Below are 21,308 nucleotides of genomic sequence, written 5' to 3'. Positions count from 1 at the left end.
ACATGAACCATACAGGGCTCAACCCTGGGGATCCTGCATGAGCTTACCTAAGCTCACTTCATCACCTCTGTTCCATGGCATTAGTGTAACTAACTGAGGGCATTAAGGGAATCACCTTTTTCCTGTTGCACTTGGAGATGTAATTTGCACCCGTTATAGAGGAATTTTGCATAATAAGCCATGTAATACCGTCAGTTTCAGACTTAATTTAAGAACTCATTTTAAAGGTTTTTTTATTACTTATTTTGAGAGACAGAGAGAGAGCATAAGCGGAGGAGGCACAAAGAGAGAGGGAGAGAGAGGGAGAGAGAGAATCTGTGCACTGTCAGCCCAGAGCCAGACGCGGGGCTTGAATCTACAGACCATGAGATCATGACCTGGGCCGATATGAAGAGTCAGGCCCTTAACTGACTGAGCTACCCAGATGCCCCTATTTAAGAAATCATTTTAATTACAATGTAGTTCAGAAAGCCATTTTCTCCTCCAAATAATAAAGATCTAGCTATATCACAAAACGAACTATGGATTAAATAGACCACTGGATGAACAGATTCCGCGGACCAGCTCTCCCTGAGGTACTAAGCGAGTTTTAAAGTTGTTCTAATCATAACTCAGCTCCCCAGTCAGAGGAGGGAATTGGGTCCAGCCAGAAACAAGCCTTTTTTTAAGACCAGCGCCTGCCGCAGATAGGAAGGAAGCGTATGTTCTGATTGCTGGCAAGCGTGTCTTCGCAGCTCTTTAGCATGCTGGGGTCCCTGCCTCCCTTCTTCGGGTCAGTGCCATTGGGACACCACGTGGAGCTCGGCAGTTAAGAAATCGTCAAAACCTGGGTCAGAAATTCCCATATTTAGGTCCACTCTGCCCGTATACGGATGCATTCGAATGGCACCCCAGTGCTCCACACGGAGGCAACGTTTTACTACCAATAAAGCTTTTGTCCCTTCTAATATTGGGTCTAGCACAGCATTGTTTGTAAAAATAAATAAGAGGAAGATCGTGAGTATTAGCATTTTCTTGTTCTTTTTCCCTTTCTAGGAATTTTGGGAGTAAAAGCTGTGTGGTGCGAGGGCCAGGAATCTTTGGAAAGTAGCATCTCACCCCTTTATGTGTTTCCCTGGTGAGACGGAGATCGGTGATTGGGGTTAGGAACGGGCCTCCGCTGGGTCATATTTGGAGGAAATTTCTTTAGCCTGAAGGGACCTTAATGTTGGAAGCCCATAGGAATAAAGGCAGCTAGTACACACTGAATGTGTACTCTGTTCCAGACTGGGGAGGCTATGTGGGCTCTTTTGTCTCGTCCTCGCATGTAAACTCACGTGCCAGATACAGAGAGAGGGACAGAGTGTCAGAAATGTGTCCAAGACCACAAGCCACAAAGCGGTGGAGATGGGAACAAAAGCAGTCACATTTCAGGGCTCACATCTCGCCAGTGTACTAGCCTATGCACCGGGGGTGTGAGCCAGTCGGCAAAGGACGACTGAGCTGGGGCGCACACCCAACCCCGCCAGGCTGGGAAGGATTCTCCGACAAGAGGGGGGCCGGGAAGCAAGGCATGGGTCCACATGCCTCCGTCCACACTATAGATTTCCTATCTCTAGCTGCCCCCACTACAAAAAGTCCTCACCGTTACCTCAAATTGACAGGAGTGGCCTTGGCGTAATTCATTTGGCCAACAGGAAAAATTAAGAGCTAACTACGTTGCACCTTCAAATTTGCCATGGAATAGTTTTGTGAAAACACTTTTATGATAAAGTCTGATAACTTAGGCCCAGTAAATGCAGATTCCTATCATGGACTCTGAGCGTTTATATTAAAGACAAGAATATGGCAAGTCCCTTGAGCAGGTTAGTGTGGTTCAGCCCAAACCTGAATGGATTGTTCTGCTTTGTACCACTTCTCAAGGTCTTTGCTTTCATGCAATTCTAGGAGAGTGGTTCCCATGGAACCAAAATCCTTTGAGAGAGCCAGACAGTAATACACAGCTAGTACAATTTAAAGGAGACTTTAAAATGTATTTTCCATGATGAAAGTCATTGTGTTTTCCCATCATAAAAGGGATATAGGATTCAAAAATGTAAACATTTCCCTAAGGGAAAACTATTATTTTTTTTTAATTTTTTTTAACATTTTATTTATTTTTGAGACAGAGAGAGACAGAGCATGAACGGGGGAGGGGCTGAGAGAGGGGGAAACACAGAATGGAAGCAGGCTCCAGGCTCTGAGCCATCAGCCCAGAGCCCGACGCGGGGCTCGAACTCACGGACTCCGAGACCGTGACCTGAGCTGAAGTCGGACGCTCAACCGACTGAGCCACCCAGGCGCCCCATAGGGAAAACTATTATTAACCTATGGGGGAACACGTTTCCAATCGTCTCTTCCTAGATTTATTTTAGATGTATACATATTCATACAAATACTATTTATAGGGTCATAAAATGTACAGTGGCTTGTATCCTGTATCAGATAAATAGATGATAAAGTTACACATGTATATGTAAGTCAACTTGGGTTATTTTTCCATAATAAGTATAATTCTAAGTATTTTAATTCAAGCTAGTTAACATACAGTATAATATTAGTTTCAGGTGTGCGATATAGTGATTCAACCTTCCATACATCACCTGGTCCTCGTCACAAGTGCCCTCCTCAATCCTCATCACCTGTTGAACCCATCCCCCACCCGCCTCCCCCCTGGTGACCATCACTTTGTTCTCTATAGTTAAGAGTGTTTCTTGTTTTGTCCCTCTCTCATTTTCTTCCCTTTGCTAAATCACCATTTTAAGTCACAGTTTTTACAGCTGCATTGCATGGATGTACCATTTTTTCCCCAAGCTTCTCTGCAGGGACATTTAGATTGTTTGGCTGTTTTTTTTTAAATATGAAATTTATTGTCAGATTGGTTTCCATACAACACCAGTGCTCAACCCAACAGGTGTCCTCCTCAATACCCATCACCCTCCCCCCACCCCTCCCTCCCACCCCCCATCAACCCTCAGATTGTTCTCAGTTTTAAAGAGTCTCTTATGTTTTGGCTCCCTCCCTCTCTAACCTCTTTTTTTTTTCCTTCCCCTCCCCCATGGTCTTCTGTTAAGTTTCTCAGGATCCACATAAGAGTGAAAACATGGTATCTGTCTTTCTCTGTATGGCTTATTTCACTTAGCATCACACTCTCCAGTTCCATCCACGATGTTACAAAAGGCCATATTTCATCCTTTCTCATTGCCAAGTAGCATTCCACTGTATATATAAACCACAACTTCTTTATCCATTTGTCAGTTGATGGACATTTAGGCTCTTTCCATAATTTGGCTATTATTGAAAGTGCTGCTATAAACATTGGGGTGCCAGTGCCTCTATGCATGGCACTCCTGTACCTTTGGGTAAATTCCCAGCAGTGCTATTGCTGGGTCATAGGGTAGATCTATTTTTAATTTTCTGAGGAACCTGCACACTGTTTTCCAGAGCCGCTGCACCAGTTTGCATTCCCACCAACAGTGCAAGAGGGTTCCCGTTTCTCCACATCCTCTCCAGCATCTATAGTCTCCTGATTTGTTCATTTTAGCCACTCTGACTGGCATGAGGTGATAACTCAGTGTGATTTTGATTTGAATTTCCCTGATGAGGAGTGACGTTGAGCATCCTTTCATGTGCCTGTTGGCCATCTGGATGTCTTCCTTAGAGAAGTGTCTATTCATGTCTTCTGCCCATTTCTTCACTGGATTATTTGTTTTTTGGGTGTGGAGTTTGGTGAGCTCTTTATAGATTTTGGATACTAACCCCTTGTCCAATATGTCATTTGCAAATATCTTTTCCCATTCTGTTAGTTGTCTTTTAGTTTTGTTGATTGTTTCCTTTGCAGTGCAGAAGCTTTTTATCTTCCTGAGGTCCCAGTAGTTCCTTTTTGCTTTTAATTCCCTTGCCTTTGGAGATGGGTCAAGTAAGAAATTGCTGCAGCTGAGGTCAGAGAGGTTTTTTCCTGCTTTCTCCTCTAGGGTTTTGGTGGTTTCCTGTCTCACATTCAGGTCCTTTATCCATTTTGAGTTTATTTTTGTGAATGGTTTAAGAAAGTGGTCTAGTTTCATCCTTCTGCATGTTGCTGTCCAGTTCTCCCAGCACCATTTGTTAAAGAGACTGTGTTTGGCTGTTACAAACAATGTTGAGTCGGACATATTGATTTATCAAGGGAAATTTTTTCAGGGAATTAACTCAGCACAAGAGACTGTGTTTGTTGAGTTACCTCCACCAATACTCCTCAAGCTCTCTGACTTCCTGGTTAAGAGCTGAGATCCCAGGAATAGTGTGTCATTCTAGTTTGAAATGGAAGTGGAAATTCTAAGGGCTCTACTCTAAGGAGCTGGCAAGGTCTTTACAGAGTGCAAAGGAAGGTGGTTCCGGACCGTAGAACTGCCTCCACTCAAGCAGAGACCAAACAGAAAGCCTCAGTAGATTAACTATTTGGCTCGGTTAACTTCTTATAATTAATACTTATTAAACTGGCAACTAATAAGGCCAACATGTACCCCTCATTGGCCACCTGCTACCCAACAACTGTTACCACCATCTCCCTCCCCACCTACCCCCCCACCCACCCACACTTCGACCCTTGGCTTCTCCTAGTGGAATTGTATCAGTCAGGTACCCCAGATCCCTGAGAATATATTGAGATCCCCTAGAAAATGGACAGTGAGGCTCAGGCTGGTGTCCTAAACCACATGTCTAGTGTGAGTGAAACTTACAGGAAACTGAGTTTGAGTTAGCCATTTCCCTTAAACTCTCATTCGTAAAGCATCAGTCACTGTGCCGTCAATTTGTTTTATATTCAGCAGAAGGGAAGGAGCATATTCTGGAAATAGCTTGGGCCAAAAAGAGCATGGAGCCAGTTCTGCCACTTGACATCTCTATCCTGGTCTTGGTCAAGATATGAACCTCTCTGGTATTCCTCAGTTTGATGCTCTGAAGAATGGGGATGACAATGGTACCTCAAAGGGTTGCCTAGAAGATTGAGAAAAGTCACTTATTGCACTGTTCCTGGCAAATATGAGCACTTTAATAATATTAGCTATTTTTTTAATATATGAAATTTATTGTCAAATTGGTTTCCATACAACACCCAGTGCTCATCCCAAAAGGTGCCCTTCTCAATACCCATCACCCACCCTCCTCTCCCTCCCACCCCATTATTATCGATGATGAAGTCTTTCTAAAAACAAAACAAAACAAAAATCTCTTCCTCTTTCCATGAAGAGTTGATGTCAGGACTAAATAAAATAACATACACGGACATGTATGTGCTCCATAAAGGTTAGTTCCCATTCCTCTTGGACATCCCCGAGAGCTTCATTTATTTCCCTGCATAGATTCATCCTAATATACAGTTCAAAACTCTCAAATAGAAAAGTGGGTAAATATTTCTGCCTAGTATACTGGCTACAGTGAAATAAATCAAACATCTGGGTGTGGGTATAACAAAATTGGTAAACATACTAGGGATCATGGAATTTGTTCATTGGAAGGGAACCAAAGAGTAGTACAGGCTTGGAAATGGAGCCCTAAGTAATGGCCATGGTCTCAAGATGCTAATGGACCCCACAAGCTTGTCGGCAGCCAACTGGACATTATCCTAGAGATGGTGTTATTAATCTAGCAGGCTCTACGGTTGGGCATGTCATGTCTCGGTCATTCAAGGAAAAGGTTGAGGTAAGAAAACATCTTGTAAAAATACAACTGAAAACTTGATGCTGAATCACATAGCTATTTGGCCGTGGATAGTGCCTGTGTAGTGTTGGCACATAAAAATCTTTTCTTCCCTTCCATGAATAATTAAGGGCACTTGGGGACAGAAGGAAAAGACAAAATGCTACGTGCTTGTCATTCTAGTGCCCGTTGTTAAGCTAAGAGATGCACGTTGTGGCTTTGCCAGTGATCAATCGTCACAGCTTGTTGCATTCTTTCTTTGATTCATGCAGTCAACAAATATTTAATAAGCATTTACTCTGTGTCAGGGGCAGGGAATTTAAAAACATATCCCCCATCTCAGGTTGCTTACAGTCTAATGAGAGGACACAGGTACTCATCAAGTGATGAAGAAACTGTTGAGTGCATTGGCTTGTGCTAAGAGCTATAGACATGAATAACACAGGGAAGGGGGTGGTTACTCTTGGACATCGGCTGGTGTGAGGACACACTGATTAGGAAACATTTGAGCAAAGAGCTTCGGGAACTCAGAGGGTCCTCCCGGGAATATCTGTGGGAGAATATTAGGGCAGAACAGCACGTGCAGATAGCCTGGGGCACGCACTTGCTTAATGTGCTCAGGGCCAGTGTGACCCCGGCACAGTGAGTAAGGGGAGAGTGGGGTCCAGACGGTGTAGGACCTTGTAGGCCTTTGTGACGGCTTTGCCTCCATGAGCGAAATGGGAAGCCACTGGCGTGTTCCGAGCAGAGGAGTGACGTGGTCTGTCTTTGTTTTGCAGACAACGCCTGAGGTACCCTATCCGGCAGAGGCTGCTGGGTGGGGCAAGGGCACAGCAGAGAGGCCATCCGTGACTTCTCACTCGGTGGCCCTTTCTCGCTTAAGGCGACAATAACTCCGTACCGTAGCCCAATGGCATCTTCAGCAAGAACTGGGGCTCAGAGCTGTTAAGCAGTCAGCCCAATGAGGTCAGGATTCGGGTCCAGACCGGGGACCCTAAAGGCAGAGTCCTCTCCTCCCACCCTATGCGCAAGTCAAAATGTATGTCACTGTCACTACAAAGAATAACGAATAATGTTTACATCAGGGGCGTAAACGACACAAGAGTCTTCAGTCACTAAACTAAGGCCCCAAAGAGAAAATACGGTTTCATTTCTCCTCTGATTTTTAGTCCTCTGACACAGCTTATTTTTCATGCTGTCTAGATTTCTTTTCGAGGTGGGAGTTCACATTTTGTGTTTTATTATGAACTGCAGCTGAATCCGTTTGAATTACACTCCTCTGCCGTCTTCCAGAGTTTCACAGATGGCGTAGACGGCCTTTGTCTGCTTAAGGCGTTTTCGAATATCCACTTTCCTCTCTAACCTGTCCTGCGGATTCACAAATGCTGGCAGCGGACGGGGGCCCATTTATGTGAAGTGTCCTTGGGCTCTCTTCTCAGGCCCTTGCCATGGCCATGCCCTCTCAGACTGGATCCAATCTGTACACGTGTGCACGAACAGGACACTTCAGAATTTCGCTTCCATGCAGATGAAGCGGGAGACGATTCACGACCCGAGGGGACAGCGATACTTCAGCTGAAAACCAGGAACAGCTTGTCCGTTATTTCCCCCAAGCCTTTCATTAGTTCCAGAGAATTCGGGCTTGAGGAGTCTGTCGCTCAACAGCCCTAGATGACTCTTCTCTATTGCTATTAAGTGATGAGCTCCATTCTCTCTCACTTTCCTTCCAAGTCACCTTGTTGAAGTTTTTTGTTTTTTTTTTTCGTAAAACAGTGACCACAGACCCACAGCCAGTCTGAGGAGTGGCATTTGGAACAGCGCAAGCCACCGGGAGCCGCGTGGGGCTGCGACAGAGGCATGGAAGCAGTGGGGCCATCCGAGCTCAGCCTAGGTCTCCTCAGTTAGTGTAACCAAGCAGTCAGGTTCGAGGTCGGACAGGATTAAAGCTATCCTGCATACGGGCAGAGAAGGAAAAAAAAGTTTTCAAAATCTCTTGCAAGACAAAATTGTATTTTTTCTTTACCTTTTTTTTTTTTTAACTGGAGGAAAGGGCAAAACTAGAAAGTAAAACAAGAAGAAATCACAGTATATTCATCCCCAGTCTCAGCAGAGAGAGGGGTCTGTCGCTGAATTTTATTTACTTGTTATTATTTTATTTACTTTTGGGAGAGCGCAAGCAGGGGAGGGGAAGAGAGAGGAGGACAGAGGATCTGAAGCCGGCTCTGTGCGCACAGCGGCGAGCCCGATGTGGGGCTCGAACTCATGGGCCCTGAGATCACGACCTCAGCTGAGGTCAGATGCTCAACCGACTGAGCCACCCAGGTGCCCCCATGCCCCTGAATATTATACCTGTAGAAAGGTTTGTTGGCTAGGGCCAGGGGCAACGGTGGAATGTTCCTACATCTACCACACTCACCTGAAGGGAAATTGGAGAATTTAGTTTTTATACTTCTTGGGTTGGAGGAGAAATACTGTAAAAGTACACTCAGTCGCATGACGTGATAGGAAATAAAATCACACGATGACCATCCAGGACACTTTCCCACTCCCAATCCAGTGGGCACAAAACTCGTTGAGAATCTCCCTAAAATTCACCTGGTCCCGTGGAAGGGGACTGGACGGTAGTTTGCAGCCTTGGGAGGCGCTGTGTGGCTCGGGCCGGGTTTGGGCTGTCACTCAAGTGCTCCGTGTGCTTTGGGGATAAGAAGGCACCCTGTTACATTCATGCCCTGGGCTTTTTCTCACTGAACTCTCCCTGCCTGTCGTTCAGGTCCAGCTGAAAAGCGAGGAGTCCAAGACGTTTGCCATGAAGATTCTCAAGAAACGCCACATCGTGGACACCAGACAACAGGAGCACATTCGCTCGGAGAAGCAGATCATGCAGGGGGCTCATTCCGACTTCATAGTGAGGTAGAGACCCTGTCCCTGCGCTCCCCATAGAGACTCAGCCACAAAACCCAGTGTGGCCCGCGCTTACGTTACACGCTTTGTTCTCGCAGCACACGTCGTTTTCAATCTGATTTTAAGAAAGCTTTTTTGCTAGACTTAAAAAAAAAAAAAAAACCCTGAAGTTTGATTCTATCCTTTTTTTTTTCCAAGAGAATCCGATTCTTTGGAAACATAGTTCCCCCAAAGGAGATATCTGAGTTTCTCACATTCCATGTGTGTGCTCTCTGTGACTCCGAAAGCCGAGCTCGAAAGGCAAAATATCAAGAATCAAACTCTGCTACCTATAATTATTTGAATAGTAATGTGTAATTTCTTGAAGCTCTTAAAAAGTGACGTGACTGTCCCACCTCTGAATTTTCGGAGCATTAATAACAAGGATAATGGGGGAGTTTTCATATGCGGAAAAACCTGTTCTCGGTAATTTGTCAGTGGCCCTTATTAAAAACAGGGTGAGTGCAAGTGAACAGCATAGGAATTTACTACATATCTATGTTTGTAAACTGTATCTACTTTATATCCATGTACACGGTATGTTTATGACCACTAATAGGGCTCAAGGTTCCATGCTTAAAGCGCCCACCAAATTGGGATTAGAGGAACCCCAAGCGGCCATCTTGGTCCATAATCATGTGGATTAATCCATTTATTGCAAAGGACAGACTAGCCCCCTACACTGTGTACATCTCAGAACGCTGTCGCCTCCTTTGCCCTATTTTTACACAGATCTCTCTCATTCTTTTAATAACATTTCAAGCTTGGTAAGTCAAGTATGAGGCTGTAATCTGAGCACTGAAAGCGCTACATTCTTTTCAAAGACAGCCATGTTTATAACCTTTGTTTTCTTGTTTGCGATTCACAGACTGTACAGGACATTCAAGGACAGCAAATATTTGTATATGTTGATGGAAGTGTGCCTAGGTGGAGAGCTCTGGACCATTCTCAGGGATAGGTAGGAATTTTAAGAAATTTCTATCATATCTCTAAAAATATTGAAGTCATATTTATGTGTTACATATGCTTATATTTCAGAAAATAAGTGTGGGATATGACCCACTATACATATACGCTTTAGTAAATATGAAACCACATTTTAGATTTGTAACTAATGATTCAGGCTTAGTCCAGTATGGAAATGGTACCTAGCAAGGTACATGAAACAGGCCTTTTTTTAAACTTGAATATTGGAATCAGTTTACTATATCCTGAGAATTCAATTCATTGCTGTGACTTGAAGGGAATTAAAGTTACGTTCTACTTGCAATCTGGGTTAATTACCAGTTTAATTGCTGTGCTCATTGTCCAGATGGGCAGTCTGCCTTTCCTGACATTGAGAAGTTGTTCTCGAGGAACTTTCTTCTCTGACTTTACACTGTTCCTTGGTTCCAAAATGAATAAGTGTCCAGCCATCTGTTTCAGGCTTTAGATAATGTTAGGAAAAAAGTAATCCACTTATAGGCAGTATTTCATTTAAACAATGTGATTTAGGGGCGCCTGGGTGGCGCAGTCGGTTAAGCGTCCGACTTCAGCCAGGTCACGATCTCGCGGTCTGTGAGTTCGAGCCCCGCGTCAGGCTCTGGGCTGATGGCTCAGAGCCTGGAGCCTGTTTCCGATTCTGTGTCTCCCTCCCTCTCTCTCTGCCCCTCCCCCATTCATGCTCTGTCTTTCTCTGTCCCCAAAATAAATAAATGTTGGAAAAAAAAAATAAATAAATAAATAAACAATGTGATTTAGATTTACCTATTTTTTGCCCTTTTAGGGCAAGTACAGTTGGCCAAGTTAGTGCTTGTTTCTTTTAATTATGCAGAGTTAATTTTCCATCTCTTATTTATATAACTAGCAAACTAAAAATTTATTCATGTCCTAGAAGATCATTACCAATCCTAAATGATTACTTAAAAAAAAGACCAAAACTTTCTTTCCTGTGAATGAGCTTTTAATCATTCCCTATGAATGATCAAACATTCAAAAGTCATTCTTGTTCCTTTGAACGTTCACTTGTGACATCTTTTTTCACATTTCTTCCCGTCTCACTCATGTTCTCCTTCACTGGGTAACATAAGCCATGCTATTTTTGACCATTTCTTTGTAGCTATTCCGGAATAGAACCAATGGGTCTTTAATAAGCTATCTGATTTTAAAGTCTCGTTCCTAATTGTGTTCATATGGTAACTTCCTGTATTTGGAAACATTGCCCTTTCAACTCTTATCCTCATTGCCTTCCTTGTGTATGTCTAGTGGATTTCTTTTTACCTTGTCAGTGTCTTATTACATTGATGATATCTTAAGATAAACAAGCATACAAGGGATCGTATCATATTGGCATAAGGGGATGTGATAAACATCTGCACTAAGCTATTATATCCTAGTGATTACATTATTTTAGTAATGTTTGAGTACAGAATATATGCCGGGCATTGTGATAGAAGCTGGGGATACAATGAGAAAACAGATGTAGTCCCCCTTCTCATGATTTGTAGGCTGTTGCACAAAGTTAACATTCTGATTTATGAGTTAATGTCTAATTCATCCTAATGTGGTTCTACCTGACCTTTCAACCCGCTAACTTATTGGAAATATCTTCCCTGATTTCCTGTAATTAGAATAGAAGATGTACAGGTGGAAGTAAACATGAAAGCAATAATGAGCCATGTAGGGAAAGGAACTATTTTAAGCTTCTATTAACTTCTTGAACCAGGCAAGAAAAACACAAGTCAATCTCAAGTCCACTAATGGGGCATGAGACACGCATAGGAATCAAATTTCAATATATATTTTGAAAGAAAATATTTCATGTTTTCTCCCTCTTTCACTTGATTTGCATTTTGTTGGCTCATACATGCCAGCCCGGGCTTCTGAGTAAGATGTATTTTGATCTGTCAGGCCAACTCAAGTTGCTAGTAAGCAGTTTACCTTTGGAGGAGTGAATAGAGGGAAACTATCAGTGGTTGGTCCTTTCTCTACTTCCGTCAGTATGCTTTTTTAATTTTTTCAAGTTTGCTTACTTATTTTGAGAGAGGGAGAGAATCCCAAGCAAGCTCCAGACTGTCAGTGCCCAGCCTGACATGGGGCTCTGTCCCACAGACCCATGAGATCATGACCTAAGCCAAAATCAAGAGTCGGATGCTCAGCCGATTGAGCCAGCCAGGCACCCCCAGGATGCTTTTGTTTTTTTAATTTTTTTAATGTTTACTTTGAAGAGAGAGGGAGACACAGGATCTGAAGCAGGCTCCAGGTTCTGAGCTGTTAGCACAGAGCCTGATGTCAGGGGCTCGAACCCATGAACTGTGAGATCATGACCTGAGCCGAAGTCAGGTGCTTAGCTGACTGAGCCACCAGGTGCCCCCAGGATGCTTTTTCATTGGTTCAGTTTCCTTCCCTTTCATCATCCTTGGGATGCACAGTTGGTGAATTCCCCACAATGTGCTTAATACTACATGAAGCTATATAAAGAGGCATGACCTGGAGAAGTAAGAGCTGCCTGCTTCTTCCTAAAGATGCAGAAGGGCTGAAGCCTCAACATTAAAAGCAGTATAACTATTATATACAAAATCACTTCAGAATCATTATTGTTTGTCTACCAGTGATTCAGCTCCAATTAATATTGCCACTGACTACCTTTCTCACTATTTGTTTAAATTGAGGCTGAAAGTCCTAAAGGTTAATTGTTAGAAAGAACAACAAAAAATGACAAGAGAAAAAGGAAAATAATTAGGCTATTAGTCACAGCGTACATGAAAATATCCGTAGTCAAAACAAATCCTATTGTTCAATTCATTCAGTTTTCATTTTCTGTCCCAGGAAAACAGCAGCAGGGAGAAGGTATTCTGAAAGCAAAAAGGAAAGTATTTGAGTTAAGAAAGGCTTGTGTGACTATTCTTTACTAACAAGGTGGTACCTCTAAGCCTCAGGGATTTAGTATAGGAAGTCTCTAACAGCAACAGACCTCCCCCTACTCTCACCTAGTAAGTGACATGACCACTTCCTGCCTCTTTTTTTTTTTCATCAGCATAGTAAAGGAACCCAGAGCAGTTTTTCATCTGTTTTCAAAAACCTAAGAAGGAAAATAATCCCATAAAAAATAAAATGATACCATATATAAAACAGGACTGGTTGACTATTAAATATTTATCTTTTATCATTTTACTTAGCACAGAAATCTTAATTGTTCCAGTTATTTCTCTGGTTTTATTCTCTATTAGCTATCATGCTTTATCTTCTAGTTTGTGACTGTTTTCCACAAATTCTGTTTCATTCTTTGGAACATGTTGATACACAGTAAGTGTTATAAAGAAGGTAAATATAAAGAATTAGCAATCCGTACTACCTTCTTAAAAGTGTAAGTGGTTAATATGACATTAGTATTTATATAGATGTTATATTATGTATTAATATTGGTATTTAATATATAATAATATAATGAAATTTAACATTTCAAGTGTTAATTTTGAAATACATGTAAGTAGTTCCTACCCAATATCTTAATTCTTTCAGACACTAGAATTTTCAAATCATGCACATTTCCCTTCTAGTCATGTGTCTTCGCAGATGTGTTTTGTAAGCCCGAGAGTAACTTAAATGGCCAATCTCTTTGATTCTAACTATATTGTGGAGGGTAATTATTTAAATTCCATCTGAGATGACATAAGGGAGAGTAGAAATCAAAAGCATTTCCAGGGGTCAGGAAGATAGCAGAATCAGGGGAATCCTGAACTCAACTCGTCACAGGAACACACCAAGATAACAGCTGCATTTGTACAGCTAACTCCGAAAACAACCTGAGGACGGTTGGAAGAAGCCTTCCCCAATCATCATGGAGTGGAACCCACATTGGAAAGGGCTGGAAGCACAGAGACACAGTTGGGAACCAAATCTCCTGTGATGGGGAAGGATGCCCCAAGCGTGGAGAAGCAGGAAGAGACCCCACTGGGAAAATGATGATCCATAGGTACCATTCAGCTTTGAAAAACAGTGGGGCTTAACTTGGCCAAGTGTTTAAAATCAGCTGGGCTTAGGTCCAGGTACTTTAATTCCAGAAGAGCCTGAGGGCAACAGAAAATGGAGTCCCCACCCTTAAAGAAGGAGCATAATAAATAAGCTGCCGAGACAGCACAGAAAGAGCGATTTGCAAAGTGTAGGGAAGGACATTTATGTACAGAGTGTGCACTGGAGAAGAAGGGATCTTCAGGAGACTTCTCCCCGGAAAAATGTGCTGGCAGGCCCTGGTTCTCGTCCCTTTCCAGCCTGGCGAGCCAGACACTTGTGGGAGCCAGTGCTAAGCACCAATCTTGCCAGCACTGCAAGGCCCCAGTCCCACATTCCCTTACAGACCCATCCCATTCAACCTGCTCACCTCAGCTGGCATCCATCCAGAGCGACTCCTGTCCTGGGAGAGAAAAGATAATCACACACACCAGCACACCACAGTTCCAATGGCCCAGCCTTTGAGCTGCCAGCACAGGGGGAAAAACCCTGCCCTGTGGTGCACCCACAGCTGTGGGAGAATGACTAAGTGGGGACAGTTTGCCTGACTACTGACCCTGCCCACCTACAAGCCTGTGGCAGTCACATACAGGCCGCTGAACACAGGGACTGAACCTTGCCCCGTGTAAGCACAGAGGGCACGACACGTCATTGCAGATGACTGGACTGAAGGCAGATACGGTTCAGCCACAACAGTAGGGTGCATGCAGCCCACACGGGAGCCACCCCTGAGGCAGCTGCTCCAGGTGACCAGGGGGGCATTGTGCTCCAGGGTACCCTGGGAACCCTTCTACACAAGGCCACTAGTGTCATGACCAGGAAGCATCACTGACCTGACACCTAGAAACAAACATGGAGAATCAGACAAAATGAGGAAACAGAGAAGTATGTCGCAAATGAAACAGAGATAAGCAACATGATAGAAAATACAGAGTAATGGTCCTAAAGATACTCATTGGACTTGGGAAAGACTGGAGGACTCAGTGGAAACCTCAACAAAGAGGAAGAAAATATAAAAAGGAAGAACTCAATGGCTGAAATGAAAAATACACTAGAGAAAATAAACAGATTAGAGGAGGCAGAAGAACAGATCAGGGACCTGGAGGAGAGAGTAACAGAAGGCAACCAGCTGAACAGCAAAAAGAAAAAAGAATAATACAAAATGAGAATAGGTTAAGAGAAGTCAGCAACACCATCGAGTGTAATCACATTCACATTATAAGGATCTCCTAAGGAAGAGAGAGAAAAGGGGCACAAAATTTATTTGATGAAATAACAGCTGAAACTGTCCTTATCTAGGGAAGGAAACAGATACCCAGATCCAGAAGATAAAGAAACCCCACGACAAGATTAACCCAAGGAGGTCCACATAATAATTAAGACACATAATAATTAAAATGGCAAACAGTAGTGATAAAGAGTTTTTAAAGCAGCAGGAGAAAAGAAAACAGTTACATACAAGGGAAACCCCGTAAGACTCTTAGCAGATTTTATAGCAGAAACTTTGTAGGCCAGAGGGAGTGGCATGATATATTCAAAGGGATGAAAAGAAACAAACCTGAAGCCAAGAATATTCTGCCCATGAAGGCTATTATTCAGAACAGAAGGAGAGCTAAAGAGTTTCCCAAACAAAAGATAAAGGAGTTCATTACCACTAAACTGGTCTTGTAAGAAACTTTAAAGTGTCTTTTACAATTTCTTTAAGTGGAAAGTAAAGGCAATAGCTAAAAGTAAGAAAAATTATGAAAGGATGATTTCACAGGTAAAAACAAACATATAGTAAAGGTAGTAGATCAATCACTTATAAAGCCAGTATGGACGTTAAAACAAATAGTGAAGTCAATTATATCTACAAAAACAAGTCAGTGGGGTGTCTGGGTGGCTCAGTCAGTTGAGCATCTGACTTCAGCTCAGGTCATGATCTCGTGGATCGTGAGTTCGAGCCCCACATCAGGCTCTGTGCTGACAGCTCAGAGCCTGAAGCCTGCTTCAGTTTCTGTGTCTCCCCCTCTCTCTGCCTCTGTCTCAAAAATAAATAAACATTTAAAAAAAATTTTTTTAAAAACCAGTCAAGGGATACACACAAAATAAAAAGATGGAAAATATGACCTCATGTACATAAAACATGGAAAGGGGAATAAAAACTTAGTGCCTTTAAAATGTGTTCAAACTTGAGACCATTAACTTAATATAGCCTGCTATACACTTAAGATGTTATATATGAACCTAGTGGTAACTACAAATCAAAAACCTTTAATAGGTACACGAAAAAACAGAGACAGAGGAATCCAAGCATAACACCAATGAAAGCCCTCAAGGACAAGGTAAGACGGCAAGAGAAGAAAAAAGGAACAGAGAAGAACTACAAAAACAACCAGAAAAACAACAGATAGCAATAAGTATATACCTATCAATAATTACTTTAAATGTAAATGGACTAAATGTCCCAATCAAATGACACAGGATGATGGAATGGATTAAAAAACAAGACGCATCTATATGCTGCCTACAAGAGACTCACCTGACTAAAAGACACATACAAGCTGAAAGTGAAGGGATGGAAAAACATTTACCATGCAAATCGAAGTGGAAAAAAAAGCCAGGCCACCAATATTCATAGCAGAAAAAAATAGACTTTAAAACACAGACTGTGGCAAGAGACAAAGAAGGGCCCCTCCTCAAGATAAAGGGGTGATAAATTGATAATGATCAATCCAACAAGAGTATATAACAATTATAAATATCTGTGCACCCAACATAAAAGCACCTAAATACAAAAAATAATTTTTAACAGACATACAGGGAGAAATTGACAGCAATATAATAATTGTAGGGGACATTAACACCCTGCTTATATCGATGGAGAAATCACCCAGAAAGAAAATCAACAAGGAAACCATGGCTCTGAATGACCTATTAGACCAGACAGACCTAGCAGATTCATACAGAACATTCCACTCAGAAACAGTATACACATTCTTTTCAAATGCACATGGAACATTGTGCGGGATAAATCATATCAGGCCACAAAACAGGTCTCAATAAATTCAGAGAGATTGAAATATCAAGCATAATTTATGACCACAGTGATATGAAACTAAAAATCAATTGCAAGAAAAAATCTGGAAAGAACAGAAGTATATGGAGGCTAAACAATATGCTAATAAACAATGTATTGTTCAACCAAGAAACCAAGAGAAACATCATAAAATACATGGAGACATGAAAATGAAAACGCAGTAGTCCAAAATCTTTGGGAGACAGCAAGTGTACTTTTAAGAGGGAAGTTTATAGCAATACAGGTGTACCTTGAGAAATAAAATAATATCAAACAATCTAAACTTACAGCTAAGGAGCTGAAGAAGAACAAACAAAGCCCAAACCCAATAGAAGGAATGAAAGAATAAAGATTAGGGCAGAAATAAATAGAAACTAAAAAAATAGAACAGCTTCATGAAACCAGGGGCTGTTTCTTTGAAAAGATAAAACGGAAAAACCTTTAGCTAGACTGATCAAGAGAAAAAGAGGACACAAAATTAGAAATGGAGGAGAAATAACAACCAACACCATAAAATGCAAAGGATTGTAAGAAAATATTATGAAAAAATTATAAGCCAACAATTTGGATGACATAGAATAAATGCTTAGAAATATATAATCTTCCTAAGCTCAATGAGGAAGAGATAGAAAATTTGAACAGACCAGTTGCTAGCAATGAAATTGAATCACTTATCAAAAAACCTTCCAATAATCTGAATTCCAAGAAAGGATGGCTTCACAGGTGAATTCTATCAAACATTCAACGAAGAGTTAGTACCTATTCTTCTCCAACTATTCCAAAAATAGGAGAGGAAGGAAAACATCCAAACTCATTCTACAAGACCAACATTACCCTGATTTTAAGACCAGTATTAAAACCAAAGATACTACAGAAAACAACGATAGGCCGATATCTCTGATGAACATAGATGCAAAAACCCTCAACAAAATATTAGCAAACTGCATTCAACAATACCTTAAAAAATGATTTACCACGATTACGTGGGATTTAGGCAAGGGATGCAAGTGTGGTTCAATACTGGCAAATCATCAATGTGATATATCACATTAAGAAGAGAAAGGACGGAAAACAAATAATCATCTCAATAGATGCAGAAGAGCATTTCACCAAATACAATATCCATTCATGATAAAAACTTCTGGAGTGAGTCTAGAGGAAACATACCTCAACATAATAAAGGTCATATATGAAAAACCCACAGGTAACACCATACTCAATGGGAAAAAAACTAAGAGCTTTTCCTTGAAGATCAAGAACAAGACAAAGATGTCCACTCTCACCACTTTTATTCACACAGTACTGGAAGTCCTAGTCTCAGATATCCAGACAACAAAAAGGAATACAAGCCATACAGGATTGGTTAGGAAAAAGTAAAACTTTCACTAGTTGCAGATGACATGATACCATATATAGAAAACGCTAAAGAATCCATCAAAAGAAACTACTAGAGCGGATAAATGAATTCAGTAATATTTCAGGAAACAAAATTAATGTACCAAAATCTGTTGCATTTCTATACCTAATAAAAAACTAAGAGAGAAATCAAGGAATCAATCCCATTTGTAACCACACCAAAAAGAATAAAATACCTAGGAAAAAACTTAAGATGATACAAACAAATAAAAAGACAGTTCAAGTTTGTGGATTGGAAGAGTATTGTTAAAATGTCCATACTACCCAAAGCAGGCTATAGATTCATTGCCATCTCTATTAAAATACCAATAGCATTTTTCACAGAACTCTAATAATCCTAAAATTTGTATGGAAGCACAAAAAGACCCCAAATAGCCATAGCAACCCTAAGAAAGAAGAACAGAGCTGGAGGTATCACAATTCCAGATTTCAAGATATACTACAAAGTTGTAGGTATCAAAACAGTATGGTACTGGCATAAAAACAGAATAGAGGGCCCAGAAATAAACTGACACTTACATGGTTGATTAAAAGCAAGAATATACAGCAGGGAAAAGACAATCTCTTCGAAAAGTGGTTTTGGGAAAACTGGACAGCTACATGCAAAAGAATGAAACTATACCAACTTTCCAAAATAGATTGAAAACCTAAATGTGAGACCTGAAACCGTAAAACTCCCAAAAGAAAACATAGGCAGTAATCTGACATTGGCTTTAGTGACATTTTTCTAGATACATCTCCAGAGACAAGGGAAACAAAAGCAAAAATAAACTATTGGGACTACATCAAAATAAAAAGCTTCTGCGCAGCAAAGGTAGCCATAAACAAAATGAAAAGCAACCTACTGAATGGGAGAAGATATCTGCAAATGATATATTCAATAAAGGGTTAATATCCCAAAATACATGAAGAACTCCTATAACCCAACACAAAAAAACAATCGAATTTTTAAAATGAGCAGAGGACCTGAATATTCATTTTTCCAAAGAAGACATACAGTGGCCAACAGATACATGAAAAGATTCTCAACATCACCCATCATCAGGGAAATGAAAATCAAAACCACCAGGAGATATCACCTCACACCTGTCAGAATGCCTGAAATTAAAAAAGACGAGAAATAGCAAGTGTTGGGAGAGGATGTGGTGAAAAAGGAACCCTCCTGCACTGTTGGTGGGAATGAACACTGATGCAGCCAGTGTTGAAAGAGTATGAGAGTTCCTGAAAAAAATTAAAAACAGAACTACCCTATGATCCAGTGTTCCAGTCCCTGGGTATTTACCCCCCAAAATGCAAAAACTCTAATGTGAAAGGATACTTTGACTCCTGTGTTTATTGCAGCATTATTTACAAAGCCAAATTATGGAAGCAGCCCAAGTGTTCATCCGTAGATGAATGGATAAAGAAGATGTGCTGTACGTATATCCAATGGAATGTTACTCAGCCATAGAAAAAGAATGAGGCCTTGCTATTTGCCACCACGTGGATGGAGCTAGAGAGTATTATACGGAGTGAAATAAGCCAGAGAGAGAAAGACAAATCCTATATGATTTCACTGAAATGTGGAATCTTGCAAACAAAACAACAAAACAGATTATTCAAAATATAGAGAAGAAAATGGGGATTTCCAGAAGGGAGGTTAGCGGAGAGATGGGTAAACTAGACAAAGGGCATTAAGAAATACAAACTTCCAGTTATAAAAGGAATCAATCACAGAGATGAAAAGTACAGCACTTGGAACACAGTCCATAATACGATGCTGTGTGGCGACCAGTGGTTACGACACTTAACCATGGTGACCACTGAATGACGTAAAGAATTAATCATTACGTTGTACGCCTGAAACTAATACAATAGTTACACTCACTCATGATTCGCGTTGCTAGTCAAGGGAAAAAGGGAACTTACCTCCGATGAGAGATGCTTTGTCTTGGTTGCATGTGGTCATTTCAGGACCTGGTTTATGACAAGTGGATTAAACATGGATTAAAGTGGAGTCTATCCATAAGTATACATAACCCTCTGATGCTCTCAATCAGATTGTTATCTACTGCCATCTAGCTAAAATAAAACAACAGCCCATTCCTAGAGAAAGTATACGGGCCTTTTCCATGCTTGTTTTAATTGAAATGACACACATGTCAAGGCATAATTTATTATTTTGAAGAGCTATTTAGGGCAGTGATTTATTTCTTCAAGCAACTTTCTATTGAGAAAACAAGCTTTCATTTTTGTTTCAGATCAAATTTGTGTTGTCATTTTCAATTCTAATGGCAATTTTTCATTTTGAGTCACCCCGATGCTATGCTTTGTGACTGCTTTCCAGCAGTGTATTTCAAAATCCACAAATTACCCACATCAAACGTTTAGCGATGAAGCTGTGTTTCTGGTAAATACTTTGTATGCATACATTATGTTGAGTTATCAGCTAACATGGAAACAGACTTAAGATCATGTTTTCATTTAATTTTGAAAACCAGTTACAAATATGCTTATATATTGAGGGAGACTCAAAATAGAGTTTTAAAGGAATGGAAACCAGCTTTGCAGAACCCTCCAAGTTCCAAAATGGCTCAAAATCAGAGAAACCTTGACACGAATAAACAGAGCTGTTGAGAACTCAAGACCCAAAGGTGTAGGTCGGTGGTCAGTTCACTTGATGATGAAAATTGGCAGGCAGTAAGAGAGTCATTTTTGCCTGTGCATTTGTGAGAAGCCTAGACAAAATGAAAACAACAGAGATTAACATAAGACCCTTCAGAGCTGACTCATGGCAGTTAGCCTTGGCAGTGAGAGGCAGCAAATACTTACGTAACAGTGTTAATTAGGTATTACGGACCCCTCATTCCCATCTCCAGAAGACTTCCGACCTGTCTGTATCATTCAGCTTTCCTAGATTAAGACACAGCAGCTAAAGAAGACTGTTTCAGTTCTCAGTTAGAATGGCTAATATTTATCAGGTACCCAGTTGTGTGTCAGGCACTAACTCTAAATATACGCCTCAGTTATTTGTATCCTTTCCACAACTCAATGAGTAGTTTCTATTACAAGCCCCATTTTGCTCAAGAGAACATGGAGACCGAGGGAGATAGAGTTAGTTGCTCAAAAGTAAGCAAGTGAAACCCAAATTCGAGCCCAGGATTCTTGCTTCAGAGTCCACATTCCTAACTTAATAGCTCTCTCTGATGAATGGGAATCTGTATTAGGATTT

General features: G+C 41.1%; 1 protein-coding gene across 6 annotated transcripts in view; it reads left to right on the top strand.

The window, feature by feature from the left end:
• The window catches only part of PRKG1 (protein kinase cGMP-dependent 1), a 1,255,886-nt gene that overhangs the window by 1,217,363 nt on the left and 17,215 nt on the right, over positions 1 to 21,308 (top strand). For all 6 annotated transcript variants that reach the window (XM_047825015.1, XM_047825014.1, XM_047825016.1 and 3 more), the window contains 2 exons: positions 8,465 to 8,604; positions 9,503 to 9,592. In XM_047825015.1, coding sequence (XP_047680971.1) covers positions 8,465 to 8,604; positions 9,503 to 9,592 — 230 coding nt within the window. The remainder of the gene's footprint in view (positions 1 to 8,464; positions 8,605 to 9,502; positions 9,593 to 21,308) is intronic.

This window comes from Prionailurus viverrinus, chromosome D2 (assembly GCF_022837055.1).
Source record: "Prionailurus viverrinus isolate Anna chromosome D2, UM_Priviv_1.0, whole genome shotgun sequence".
Lineage (NCBI taxonomy): Eukaryota > Metazoa > Chordata > Mammalia > Carnivora > Felidae > Prionailurus > Prionailurus viverrinus.
This window is presented reverse-complemented; position numbering and strand designations above follow the sequence as displayed.